This window comes from Camelina sativa, chromosome 15, assembly GCF_030686135.1.
Source record: "Camelina sativa cultivar CO46 ecotype springtype chromosome 15, ASM3068613v1".
Classification (NCBI taxonomy): Eukaryota; Viridiplantae; Streptophyta; class Magnoliopsida; order Brassicales; family Brassicaceae; genus Camelina; species Camelina sativa.
In genome coordinates, this window is record NC_141894.1 from 22549953 (window position 1) to 22562887 (window position 12935).

General features: G+C 36.4%; 4 protein-coding genes across 5 annotated transcripts; 1 reads left to right on the plus strand and 3 right to left on the minus strand.

Moving 5' to 3' along the window:
• Positions 1–507: 507 nt before the first annotated feature.
• LOC104747257 (triphosphate tunnel metalloenzyme 3) lies at positions 508–2185 on the plus strand. 2 transcript variants are annotated; one of them, XM_010468861.3, is made up of 2 exons: positions 508–1435; positions 1978–2185. In XM_010468861.3, the coding sequence occupies exon 1, from the start codon at positions 805–807 to the stop codon at positions 1429–1431; it is 627 nt and encodes a 208-aa protein (XP_010467163.1). In that variant the 5' UTR covers positions 508–804; the 3' UTR covers positions 1432–1435; positions 1978–2185. The 2 variants fall into 2 exon arrangements, with proteins under 2 accessions (XP_010467163.1, XP_010467164.1); XM_010468862.2 differs by having other exon boundaries at positions 1981–2185.
• A 695-nt stretch (positions 2186–2880) lies between these two features.
• On the minus strand, positions 2881–4727 carry LOC104747258 (uncharacterized). The gene is made up of 4 exons (XM_010468864.3): positions 4576–4727; positions 4319–4450; positions 3512–3552; positions 2881–3422 (listed from the first exon to the last, which is right to left on the minus strand). The coding sequence occupies exons 2-4, from the start codon at positions 4436–4438 to the stop codon at positions 3071–3073; spliced, it is 513 nt and encodes a 170-aa protein (XP_010467166.1). The 5' UTR covers positions 4439–4450; positions 4576–4727; the 3' UTR covers positions 2881–3070.
• A 270-nt stretch (positions 4728–4997) lies between these two features.
• LOC147926918 (uncharacterized) lies at positions 4998–5339 on the minus strand. Its single transcript, XM_087487237.1, has one exon. It carries the CDS (start codon positions 5337–5339, stop codon positions 4998–5000), a length of 342 nt encoding a protein of 113 aa, XP_087343363.1.
• Positions 5340–7237: 1898 nt separating this feature from the next.
• LOC104747259 (uncharacterized) lies at positions 7238–10558 on the minus strand. The gene is made up of 9 exons (XM_010468865.3): positions 10224–10558; positions 9927–10129; positions 9146–9327; positions 8762–9046; positions 8622–8680; positions 8488–8524; positions 8331–8402; positions 7904–8228; positions 7238–7756 (listed from the first exon to the last, which is right to left on the minus strand). Exons 1-9 carry the CDS (start codon positions 10300–10302, stop codon positions 7382–7384), a joined length of 1617 nt encoding a protein of 538 aa, XP_010467167.2. The 5' UTR covers positions 10303–10558; the 3' UTR covers positions 7238–7381.
• Positions 10559–12935: the final 2377 nt, after the last annotated feature.

The window sequence follows — 12935 nt, forward strand, 5'->3', positions numbered from 1 at the left end:
TGAGAAATATGAGGAATCAACCCTAAGTACCTCAAATCAAGTAATGTAGATGACTAAATCTACATTTTGCAATCAAAATATGTAAAGCAAAATTTTTTATAGAAAGTCTATACAAATAAAATCTCTAAAGATAGTTTTGGTGATTTTATAAGATTAAAACTTTAATGGGATTAAAACTTTAATGGGTAGAGCTATTTTTGGAAAAATCGGAATGTATAGATATTGTTAAGATTTTATGGCAATAAATGTAATAAATGTTGGTCGATTTAAGAAAGTTTAGTATTTGAGTTTCCCTGCAATGTTATTTATGAAATTTTTTAGTGATTAATGTTGTAAATAAAAATTTAAATAAAAAAGACTTAAAGGACATAAAACAAAATGAATTTCAAAAATATTAATATAGATAAATATATTCGGTCTGAAAATATATTAGTTTATTACATTATTAAATTTTTTTATTAAAACGGGCCGGTTTTAAAACGGGCCGAGGCCGAGACAAATCCGTCAAAGCAACCCTATTGAATTCAAAGTCAATAACAAAAGAAACTGAGATTGATGCAGAGTGGTCTGTCGGTCGGTCTGTCGGTCGCTTGATTCCGAAATGTTGAGAAGAAAACCCACAAAAATCCAACTCAAAATCGAAGACCGCGACGAGCTTGAACAATCACGCAAATCTCAACCTCCCACCACCACCACCGCCACCGCCACAACAGCTTCGTCCTCCTCCCTCCTCCAACTTATAGACCCAAAACACAAAAACCCTTCTTCCAAATCCGACAGAATCGGCCACTCCTGAAAACTTCCATGGAAGTCGAAGTCAAGCTCCTTCTCCTAACCGCCGCTGCTCATCTCCGTCTCACCACTCTCCTCACTCCTTTCCACCTGAAAACCCTTCACCAACGCAATATCTTCTTCGACACACCCAAAAACGATCTCTCCCTCCGCCGCGCCGTCCTCCGCCTCCGCTTCCTCCAAAACTCTGCCGCCGTTTCTGCTCCGCCTCCTCGTTGTATCGTCTCTCTCAAGGCGAAACCGACTCTGGCTAATGGGATTAGCCGTGTGGAGGAAGATGAAGAGGAGATTGACTATGGGGTTGGTAAAGAATGTGTTGATTCACCGGATAAGCTCTCAGCCGTTGGATCTAGGGTTTTGAAAAGGGTTCAAGAGGAGTATGGGTGTAAAGACTTTCTAGGGTTTGTTTGCTTAGGTGGGTTTGAGAATGTTAGGAATGTGTATGAATGGAGAGGTGTCAAACTTGAGGTTGATGAGACCAAGTATGCTTTTGGGAAATGTTTTGAGATTGAATGTGAGACAGAGGAACCAGAGCGTGTTAAGACCATGATTGAGGAGTTTCTTACAGAGAACAAGATTGAGTTCTCCAATTCGGACATGACAAAGTTTGCTGTTTTCCGGTCAGGAAAGCTTCCTTGACATGGTTAGTCTTTCTTAATCTCTATGGTTAGCTTGTTTTGATTGAATTTCACCAGTAAACTTATAAGTATTCGATTTAGTGAGATAAAAAAATTAGTTATTAAAGAAATGGTTTCTATCAGATTCTAATATAGAATGGTTAGCTCGATGTTTTGATTGAATTTGTAAGTATACGATAGAGTGCTATCTTTTGAAGTCAAGTTGGGGTTTTTGAAGAAATGAGTTCCATTTGATTAAACTATAGAATGTTCTTTGTAGAAATGGGTCTCAATCATTTCAGTATGATGTCTTGTTAGTTTGTTTGCTGGTCTCAGAGGACCAAAGTGTTCATCTTGATGTGTTGATACTATTCTGATTCATGTATATGTCAGAGACGCCTAAACTGGTTTAACTCTTCTATCAATATTTGTTGCTAAATATCTTCATATCCATTTTTGTGGATTGCTTTGTGGAATCTTCCATATGGATGCTTTGAAGAGACTCATACAATTTTGGTTTGTCATGTTTGGTTCCATATGATCTAATTTACTTTGTTCGTGTATTCAGTAGGTGGGAGGAAGAGTGGTTTCTTGGTTCACGGATTTCGGGCATCAGCATGATCAACTTAATTATATTGATTGCCATTTGCAAGAATATTTACTATTGAACTAGATGATCACAGTTTGTACTATTTCTCAATGTCTTGGCAATCTCTCTAAGTTCTAAGGATTGGTTCATGAGCCTTAATATTATTTTGGAATTGGTTTTTCTGTTACTTTGATTTCAACCAAAACCTTTACACTACAAATGTTAACAGTTAAGTGAGAGAGAGAACCTAATGATGAAGACAAAATGAAGGGTTTATATAGGATTTGTTAAACATCTGAAATAAACTTCGAAAAGGGCCCTTCTTTTGAAAGAAGAAGGAGCGTTGGTTACTGATGGTCTGAACTACTTCAAGTTGACAAGTCAGCTGAGATATGATGGGTTGTGAGACTTCTATGTAAGCTTTTACCATAAAAGCTTACATAATTTCTATGTTCCGTACCTTACAAATTGTGTAGAGGGTAGTCTTAGAACCTACACCTTTGTATCGTGGCAAAAGTCTATAAAAGAGCTTTCACCATATGTCCTTTCTGTGTTTAGAAGTACGCCAAAAGTCTTTTAGTTGAAACTCAAAAGAACAACAACGTAAAATATTCCTAAAAAGGACATATGGTGATAGCTCTTACTATAAAAGCTCTTAGTTTTTTTCTTAGATTCGTTTCTCTTATTGCGAAGGTGTATGTTGTTCGACCACATGAATTGTGCCTACCATATTGATACCCTAAGTGTTAACGACTAAACAGCTGCTGCAACAATGGCAAGAGAAACATCAACAGCAACCAAGAAACTGCCAACCACGGTGGGCATTCATGCCGCTAACCGTAGGAAGATGTGGAAACAAAGAAAAGAAGAAGAGAGCAAGCATTCTAAACACAGAAGATAACTAAAATCCACATCGAAAAAAATCACACATGACAACAAATGGTAACCAATACAAGATGAAATCTCAATAAGAGGACAAGAAGTATCCCTACACTACTTAAACCAACACAGAAGATCATCCTCTTCAAGACTTAACCATCCAAAGCACAAACACTTGTTGTTAACACATGATTCATTTTCTCTTCTTAGAGGGTGGCTGGCGAACATCGTCATCATCTTCCTCATCCTCGTCTTCTTCCTCATCTTCATTGTCCTCATCTCCATCATCATCATTATCACCCTCCTCATCATCGTCGTCATCATCATCATCGCTGTGTCCTCCACCATTGGCCACTGGATCATCCTCTGGATCAGCTTCTTCCCCTTCTTCCCCTGAGAAATCTTCATCATTAGCATCATCCTCATCGTCTTCATCCTCATCAGCGTCTTCATCATCATCATCATCGTCATCATCGTCACTGTCACTGGCATCTTTGTTTTCCTCAACACGGCTTCCTCTTTTGTATCCCTCCTTCAGAGACAACCTAGAGAAACATGAATACAGATTGGTTCATTTAAATAAAACTCTTGCACCTTGACAATAAGACAAGGAAAGGAAGCCCGTCATACTCACCTCTGGTCAACAGCAATCAACCCCATTAGCAATGATTCTGCCTGCGACAATCACACAAGAATGCTTATTAAAATAGGAAGCCAGAACTAAACAGCAGAAAGTGTGATAAAGATATGATGCATTAATGCAAGATTGGTCGACGAGGGAATTCAAAAGCGAGAAAACAAGTTAAAAAGGATCATACTCGAAAAAGGAAAGCAAATAACAACCACCAACACACACAAAAAAAAAACTAAATTTTCATTGTTGCAGTCCTTGTGTATAGAGATCCAAACTTGCAAAGAGGGACTTCATTTGCGTTTTGCTCTATTACTTACCCAACTCCAAGAACACATCCTCAACACAAAGAAACACACAAGCCGTGGGCAATGAATTAACAACAATTGGCAAAACCCACAAAATAAAAGTGACCAATTAACAAAAAGAGTGACACTGGACTTTGTTTCTAAGGTACAACTTCATAGTCGAAAGACCCATCCAGAACCATTTACACAGAAGACTACAGCCACAGAGACTATAGACCCATCAAAAACCTGCACATAGCTAAATTCAAACCACAACAATATCAACACAAAATCTAGACCTTAGAACAGAAATCTGAATATGCAAATATGAAGCAATTTCTCAATCTATAAACATTGGGTTAAGACAAAAGAGAAGAAAAATCCCTAATGTTCTTTGCAAATCAAATACAATACAAACAACCACAACTATAATCCTAACAGAGAAACAAGAGGCAAACAAAGCAAATCTACACTACAAGGAGACTGATAAAGAAAAGAAAAAGAAAAAAAAACTGTTCTTTACCACAAGGAGCAGACAAGCCAGATTCTTTCCAACGAGGATGAGAAGCGACTCAGTGACAGAGCAAGCCCATGTCTGTTGACTCTGCGTCACCATTGACCCAGCAGCAGCAACCACTTCCATAGCTACTCAAAACTGAACACACAAAAAAACACTCCTGTAAGAGATGAGAAGACAGAAAGTGTTCAACTTTTAACAAAAACAAAATTCTACAGGAGACCAAGAGACAGGAAGAGAGAGAGAGAATAAGAGGAGAGAACCTCAATAGCTTATGTGTCTAAATCCGGTCAAGGTAAACCCTAGATTTTGGTACGACTAGGGTTTTTTTGTCTTTGAGGTAAGATCTGATTTATAGACAGATTAATTGCTATGTCGACACATGATAAGAATTAAGAAGTTTTTTGATTGGTGTAATCTAGATTTTATCCTGATTATTCATTATTTAAGGGATTAGCTATTTAAAAAAAAAATAGTTATTTTTCTTGAGAGATTAAATTTTAATCTAGGAAAAATTGGATAATTTAGTTATCTATATAATATTTATGTAACTTTTATTCAAAATAAAAATTATTACTGTAAAAGTGCATCTTCACACATTAAATTTAAACCAATTATTATGATTTTTTTTAAAAACAGTCTCAAGTTCTTTTTTTTTTTTGACAACAGCATATACAAGATTGACTCAAACAAACCAATGCGAAGGAATATTGTTTGCATAGGTAACTAAATGCGGTGATGAACGAACTCGTCGCGCTAAGTTATCCGCTTTACCATTCTGAAAGCGAGGAATGTATGTCAATGTGAATGAAGCAAACTCCTCTTTATCTGCCTGTATATCCTCCAGATAATGCGTAAAAACTGGCCACTCAGCAGGGGAAGACACCATCTTCACCAAATCCAAGCAATCGGTAAAGGAAATGACCGATTGATTATCCACACCAATAATACAACGCATTGCCCAAATAAGAGCTTCAAGCTTAGCATGAAGAGGTGATAAACTACGACGAAAATTCGCTGCTCCCATAGAGGGAAGTCCTCCTTAAGGTGAAGTACAAAACCATCCTCGACCAGCATAGCGATCTGTCTCAAGTTCATACTTGATTATTTATTGTTGTATAATCATTATTTCTGTAAAGAATTATTTATATATTTTAAAATTCATAACTTTTCTTTGTATTAAATATTAATCTTATTCACACCATTGGAATTTTATTGTAAAATGTTAGTTTTATTGTTGGAATTTTCATAACTACAACTATCATATGGAAGAAACATGGCCAAAATAATCAAACCCGAAGAATCGATCCGAACTCGATGCGAATCTAAAACTGAAATTTCAAAATACTTGAATAGGTTTTAAGGCTCTGATTGGGAGAGACTTTAAAGACTAAAATTAATTTAAAGTCTTAAAAACCAAAATTTTACCAATCATGCTTTCATTGCTTTATTATTTTTAAAAATCTTAAAAATCTAACTACTCATCTTTTTAATTTGTACGTACAAATTTTTAAAGCCACAAAAATGAGACTTTATTGGCTGTTAAAAAATAAATAATAAAAAGCTGTAGTTATTTTTTCTCTTTTTTATTTTCCATGATGATTGAAATAATAATAAAGATTTGCACAAGTATATATATATTTTACATATTTTATTTTTATAAATTAATTATTTTTATTTTTCTCTTTCTTTTAAGATCCATTTCAATAATAATTATTTTTATTTTTATTATCATTATTAATATCATCATTTCAATATTTTTAATAATAAAAATAACAGTTGCAGCTTTAAAAGAGTTTGTTACTAATCAAATTTTAACAGTTATAGTTTGTACAGTCAAATTCTCTACAGCTAAAATTATAAAAGTCTTTACAGCCATAAGTAACAGTCGCTACCAATCGGAGCCTAAATATCAAGATCTCAAAAACCTGAATCTGAATGAATATTTGAATACACCGATAATATAGGTATATAATAATAATATATTAGTAATATATATATATTTATAATAGTCTAAATGTTCAAAATATTCAGATTTTGTATATTATAGATATTTTTTTTAGGTATTAAACTATTTTTTATAATAAATTGGATAAAAAAATACTAACTTTTTGAAATAGTTTATATATTTTCTACTAGTTTGGACATATTTGGATACTGAAATTTTGAGTTTTAAAATTTTGGGTAATCATAATCTAAATCCAAAGTAACCTATCCAAACCAGAAATGTAGAAATTGTCGAATGGATCCTATATTTCGAAATTCGAAAACTCAACATACTCGCTTCAAACCGGAACGCCCACCTTGGAAGAATGAAGAAAAAAAAAAAACCAAAAGTAAATGACAACAATGGTGGAATATCGAATTTTAAAACACATTAATTTACAAATGCTAACAACTAAAATATCAAACATTTACGTGGATTAAAATGAGATTTATTTGAAAGAAAGAAAATAGTAGAGTTAGTAAATCCGTTAGCTAGTATGGCTTAACTAGGAAAAACATCATATAATTTGACTCTTTGCTTCATCGTCTTTATATAACTCGCCTCCATTCCATAAACTCGGAAAATCATTCTCTTGTAACCTTTCAAATATGGAGATCTCAGTCGAAAACAAAGATTGACTGATTAACCTTATATAATAAAAATAAATAAAAAACATCATGAAGTTTATAGGTACTGATTTACAAGGAGGTGATGGATTCTCACTTCTCGAAGTCATCAATCTTTAGGTGTTATACCTGTAGTGGTGTGTGATGGAGAGACTACAATTACAAGATGAAACACTAATCTACGTATAAGCCTACAGGGAAGTCGCCAGGAAATGGTTTTTAAACTCAAGAGAAGTGTTGGTTAAATAAATAACACTACAGATTTGTACGATCTTAGGTAAAAAAAAAAAAAAAGAACAGAAAGCCATCTTGTAGTACCACAAAGCAATATTAGAAAAAAAGTATTAATAATGACAACAATGACAATCAAAGATTCCTCCCATCAGTTACTACACATAAGATCACCAAACTGTCACACATAATGTACACTGCGAACCTGCAAAAGAAGATAATATCTCAATGGCCCTTGCTTCGTGGATCTTCAGAGTGCATGGCATTGTAGTCTTTTGTATAAACCCGGTGCCTCCTCTCCCGCGCATATAAAACCCAAAACACCAAAGACAACATTACGCCTGCAGACACCAATACAAGACCTACATAGATCCACTTTGTGTATCTCTTCAGTCCCGGGCAATGATCCCTCTCTATATCAGTGAATGTAGACCTCACGAAGTCACACCCTTGCAGGTCTGCCAAGAACGGACCATACCGGTATAGACCATAGCTTACATTAACTGCTGCAGCCATCTGGTTGTAAAGCTTAGGGGTCAAACGTCCCTGTGTGCTGCATGTTCCCGGTGTTACAATTTGGCAAGTGAAGTTCTTCCACACCTGCATAAATACCGAATCATAAGACAGACTGATACAAATTCTACACTACTTTTAAGAATGTTCTGCATTCAATTTGAATCTTTTGATTTCAATTTCTAGTTGTGATTTTGAAAATTTAGAAATATACAGATGGAATCATAGATTTACCTCAGTAGCATTGTTCAGATGGACCTCACCAGGCTGGCACTGTTTGTCTGACAGATCAGCGTTGAAGGGGTTACAGAGAAGGGGCATTAGAGGACCCGACTGGTTGTAATACAAGGGCCGAAGTTGAGGTGGCAAGTTCCTGTTGGCCATGTTGCTGATGGCAGTGTCAAGAAGGTTGACCAACTGGTATGTCACAAGCTTAGTCCGAGTCAATGTTTCTCTCGCGGTTGCATTATCAACACATGGTAGAATATCGTCTAGAGCCGTGTGGGCTGTTGGGTGTTGGACCCATTGGTCCATGGCAACACATGTATCCCCTACAACGCTGACAAAGTAGACGAAGTTTTTTTTTTTTTTTTTTTTTTTTTTGAGAAAGCTTTCAATGCATTTGAGTAAGACAAAATGGTAGAGAGAGAACAGAACTCACTTGTGTAGAAGCAGAAATCCACCACACAAGATGAAGGTACCCGTGACGAGAATCCAACCAAGGATCACCAACCTACCCATTGATAATCACAAAACACAATTTCAACACGAGATTGGAACCATCGTAAACGGGAACATAAGAATGAGACTTCACTTACGTGTACACAAGGCACTGCAGTCCAAAGATAGAGAGAACTGCGAAAAAAGAAGTCACCAAGTTAAGTGCTTGCTGGGAGTTGTAACCATTATTAATCCCTAGACATTTGCTGATGCATATAACTAGACGACTTACGAAATCCAATAAATGCAAGGAAAAGCATCACGGCAGCGATGATGACGAGCGCAAGTCTCCTGCAATAAATAGAGACACAAATAATCATATAAAGCAAGAAGGTGAAAACAGAAATAACAATATGGTACTGGATTTGTTACATGTTGTCTAAGACATTTTGAATCTTTTCTTGGTTCTCCATTGTTTTGACAGAAAGAGTTGTGGCGGAGGAGTTAATCTTTCCCTGTATGTTATCAATGCTCGCCAGAACATCCTTTGGCAGAATGGTGGACTGCACATCCACCTTCTTAGCAGCGTTGAGATAATCTGACACATTCCTGAGGTTTTCTGACGTGAGGTTTGCCTGACTCACCACATAGTCCAAAGTATCGGTTGTGCTAGCATGAAATTTCCCTTGACCCGTGTACAGGAAAACACATCCTATTCTGGAATATCAAACACAAGATACCGCAATCAACTCCAGAAAATTAACCGCTAGGAACAATTAAAGGTGAGCAAAGTAAAAGGAGAGTAATGAGAATTACATTGCTGCAATTGTGAACAATATGAGGAGGATAAGGGACAGAGCATAAGCAATCCGAGAATAGCCGTAAGGTTGACGGGCACAGCAGCAATAACAAAGGCAAATCAGAGACAACGATAGCCCGAAGAACACAAACCAGACTAATGCGATTATAATGAAAGGCGCTGCCGTATAACCAACAGACTGCATCACAACCAAAGAATGAGAGAGTTTGTTTTGGTCAAAAGTTTATAGCAATATCCTCCACACTTTTTCATAAAGATGAAAACTCTAGCCATTGGTTTCAAACATCTTTCATTCATATAAGCACAAAACTGATTCAGACAAGTTATGAATGCTAATCCAATTTCATAAAGATGAAAAATTTATCCATTGTTTTCAAAAATCTTTCATCCATATTAGCACGAAACTGTACCAATCAAGAAGGCTAGCTAAGTATCCTAATTTTTTCATTGAGCATAATAAATACACCTCAAAACAATCAAACTTCACTTACCCAGAGTTTTGATAGTATAGATCAAAACTTTAAATCAAAATACAGGAATCTAAGAAGAACCCAAACCAAACCCAAATAGTCTGTGACCTAATCCATTGATTAATTCATAGTGAGCATAATTACACCTCCCTAGCCAATCTTTACTAAAGATCTAAACTTTAGCCAAAACACTTATGGAATCTAAGAAGAACCCAAGGCAACATGAAGCATACCCAACTAGGAAGGAGAGAGATTACATACACCCAACAAAAGAAAAGTTTTGGACCACAGAAAAAAAAAGACTCACAGTCCAATAATGAGAATTGCTTATATTCCATCCACCAGTGTAAAGCTTAAAATCATCTTGAGGATCTTTTCTTTTGGTTCTCTTTGCAGCCAAAATCAAAGATGAGTTTCCTCCAGTTTCCTCTGCAATAACTCTTTCTATTACACTTGTTGTTGTCCTGGTCCATTCTTCTACACCTACTTCTTCTTCCTTCTTACCAAACCCTTAAAACAATCCAAACCCCTTAAGAACTTGAATCGATACGATTAATAAATGAAGTACATTTTAAAATTTTTAATCTATAATAGTAGTATTTACCAGTAAAAGATGTTGCAGTGGCGACAAGAAGAAGCGAAGAAAGAATACACAACACTAATTTAGATCTGAAACACAACATTATGTTTGGTTTTTTTTTCTGCTCTCTCTGTTTTTTTTTTCAAGATTAATGTTTATTCTTGATGATCGTGTTTGAGAAACAATGGGGTCACGTTAAGAACACGATTGATTTTGAGAGCTCGCTTGACGCGGTTCTCTTCTTCTCTTCCTCGAATCATCGGCGTTTTCATTATTGATTTTTTTAATATAAGTTTCAAATCAATTTTCTTAATAATAGTTTTTAATCTGCATTTTGTAAAGTAATTCAATCTTTTTTTAATTAAAAAGATGTTCCATCGAATTTAATTCTCTTTTAAATAAAAGCATAAACTTTTTTTTTTCTTTTCTTTTTTATAAGATTAAAATCGGGAATAGAATATTTTGGTTGCGTTTAAAACTTGTTGTATGATTAAATAAAATTAGTAGAAACTTAACATTTTCTAAGTATGTGCCCACGCGTCACAAAGCAAATCTTTGAGAATAAAGACTTGTTGTTGGAGCCTGGAGGTGACAAAGATATTTAATCTTTTTGAGCACAACTGTCCTCTTTATTTATTTATTTAATTGATGTTCCATATTTTAATTTTCAATGTGCTAAATACTCCCTCTGTATCATAATACTTGATGTTTTAGAATTTTTACATAAATTAAGAAAAACATTTAATGTTTAGCAATAAATGTATTCTTCATTTATAATAACATATTTTTATAATTATTAACTAATAGTATTTCATCAAATTTTTAAATTCTCATTTAATGATTCTTGAAATTTGTAATTTCTTAGTATTAATTGATAAAAGTATACAGAAAATCATCCTTTGTGATACAAGAAAAAATTCTAGAACATCAAGTATTCTGATACAGAGGGAGTATCTTTTATTTTTTTTTATTTTTTTATTTTATTTTTTTATGTGCTAAATATCTTCGGATACGTATTTGTTATTGTGAGTATATATCACTCTCTCCGTTCGGGTTGAATTTCGAATTCAGTAGACAATTCCAAGAAGGTGAATATAGAAACTGAGTTTCACACAATGAATACACTAATATCGAGGAATCAAACCTAAGTATCCTTTCCGGCGCCGGTGTAGTTCTTGCTCACCGGCGTCGGGACTCCTTCACCTCCGCTCTGCTTTCGATTATTGCCCCTTTTGTTTCTTTAGTTTTTTCCCCACTTATTTTTCTCTTTTGGTTAAAAATCCCCCCAATCCCTTCAGATCTCGGTGCAATTTCAACTGGCAGAGACCAAAGTCGCAGGAGGTTTCCGGTGAACCCCCTTCTTTTTTCTCTGATTGCTTCAGCCGACATAAAAGAACCACAAACAGTCATGCATAACCTCAGATCTGGATACCTGCCTTCCCCTGGAAAACCTCTTGTTGAGGCATCGAGTGTAACAGACGATCTCCTCTGTGGAACATCTGCTTTTTCTCACCCGGTGGAGACGACGACGGCACACGGCGTCTCTTCTTTCAGACGAAGATTTAATCCTCCCAAATACGAACTGTGATAAGGGGGCGGAAGCGAAGAAGAGGAGAGGTGTGCTCTGTTTTGCTATAACGAAACAGGGGACGTGATCGGGATAGCGAACGGGTGAAAATGAGAGCGGGAATGTATCGAGCTCGGGTCAGAGACTCGAGATCAAGGGATAACGGGTGCAAGTCCTCCTTGCAGGGCTATGAGAAGCTCTTGATTTGGGTAGTTAAGACTACCTCTTTTTTGGGTTTTCTTTTATTTCTTTCAATGGTGAAGTTTACATGAGGAGCACGAGCTCTAGTTATAGAGTCGTGAGACGCAATCGAAACTGACGCTAATAAAGATAAGACCAAAGCTCAACCTAATCCTAAGAAGATAAACTCAAAGACTAAAACCAAATCAAAATCCTAACAAAGCGAAATAAAAGCTCACTAAACACAACGTAACTTGTTGGGCAAGAAAGCACTCGATAAGGCCCAACAAGAGTGAAGACTGTGCTGCATCAGTTCCCTCCCGGTAGAGAAGGGTTCTTCCACGAATCCAACGCGGCATTGTCACCATGGAACGGAAAAAGGTGCTTGACATTGAAGACGTCATGAATACGCAAATGAGATGGCACAAAATACGGTAAGCGTTGGAATTGATGCGCTCGAGGATCTCCACAAGACCAATCTTGCGCGACTTCAATTTGTTGTACTCTGAAGGGGAAGACGCTCGCGTGTAAGATAAACCCACACCAAGTCACCTGGTTGAAACTCCAACACCCGCCTCTTAGCATCGGCACGGGCTTTATACTGAGCAGTAACGTCGACCAAGTGCTTGTGCACCTGTTTGTGAACGGCCTCAAGATTCTCAACAAAATCCACTGCTTCACCATGGAAACGGGAAGGATCAGGAACCGTCGTGAGATCGAGGGGGCAACGGGGAACCACACCATAAACCACATGAAAGGGACTGTCACCAATACTCCTATTAAACGCATGATTATGTGCAAATTCCGCCTGACATAACATCGCATCCCAACTTTTAATGTTGTCACCCACCAAACAACGCAACAGATTACCTAAGGAGCGATTCGTGACTTCAGTCTGACCATCCGTCTGAGGGTGGTAAGCCGAGCTCATGTCGAGACTGGTACGAAGGAGTTTCCACAACGAATGCCAAAAATGACTGAGAAACCGC

Coding starts and splice junctions, on each gene's coding strand:
- LOC104747257 (XM_010468861.3), top strand. CDS start 805: ATGGAAGTCGAAGTCAAGCTCCTTCTCCTAACCGCCGCTGCTCATCTC.
- LOC104747259 (XM_010468865.3), bottom strand. CDS start 10,302: ATGTTGTGTTTCAGATCTAAATTAGTGTTGTGTATTCTTTCTTCGCTT. Junction 9,047..9,145: donor TTGTTCACAATTGCAGCAAT/GTAATTCTCATT, acceptor TTGATATTCCAG/AATAGGATGTGTTTTCCTGT. Junction 8,525..8,621: donor CCTTGCATTTATTGGATTTC/GTAAGTCGTCTA, acceptor CTTTTTTCGCAG/TTCTCTCTATCTTTGGACTG.
- LOC104747258 (XM_010468864.3), bottom strand. CDS start 4,438: ATGGAAGTGGTTGCTGCTGCTGGGTCAATGGTGACGCAGAGTCAACAG. Junction 3,553..4,318: donor TGGCTTGTCTGCTCCTTGTG/GTAAAGAACAGT, acceptor TGATTGTCGCAG/GCAGAATCATTGCTAATGGG. Junction 3,423..3,511: donor TTGATTGCTGTTGACCAGAG/GTGAGTATGACG, acceptor ATGTTTCTCTAG/GTTGTCTCTGAAGGAGGGAT.
- LOC147926918 (XM_087487237.1), bottom strand. CDS start 5,339: ATGGGAGCAGCGAATTTTCGTCGTAGTTTATCACCTCTTCATGCTAAG.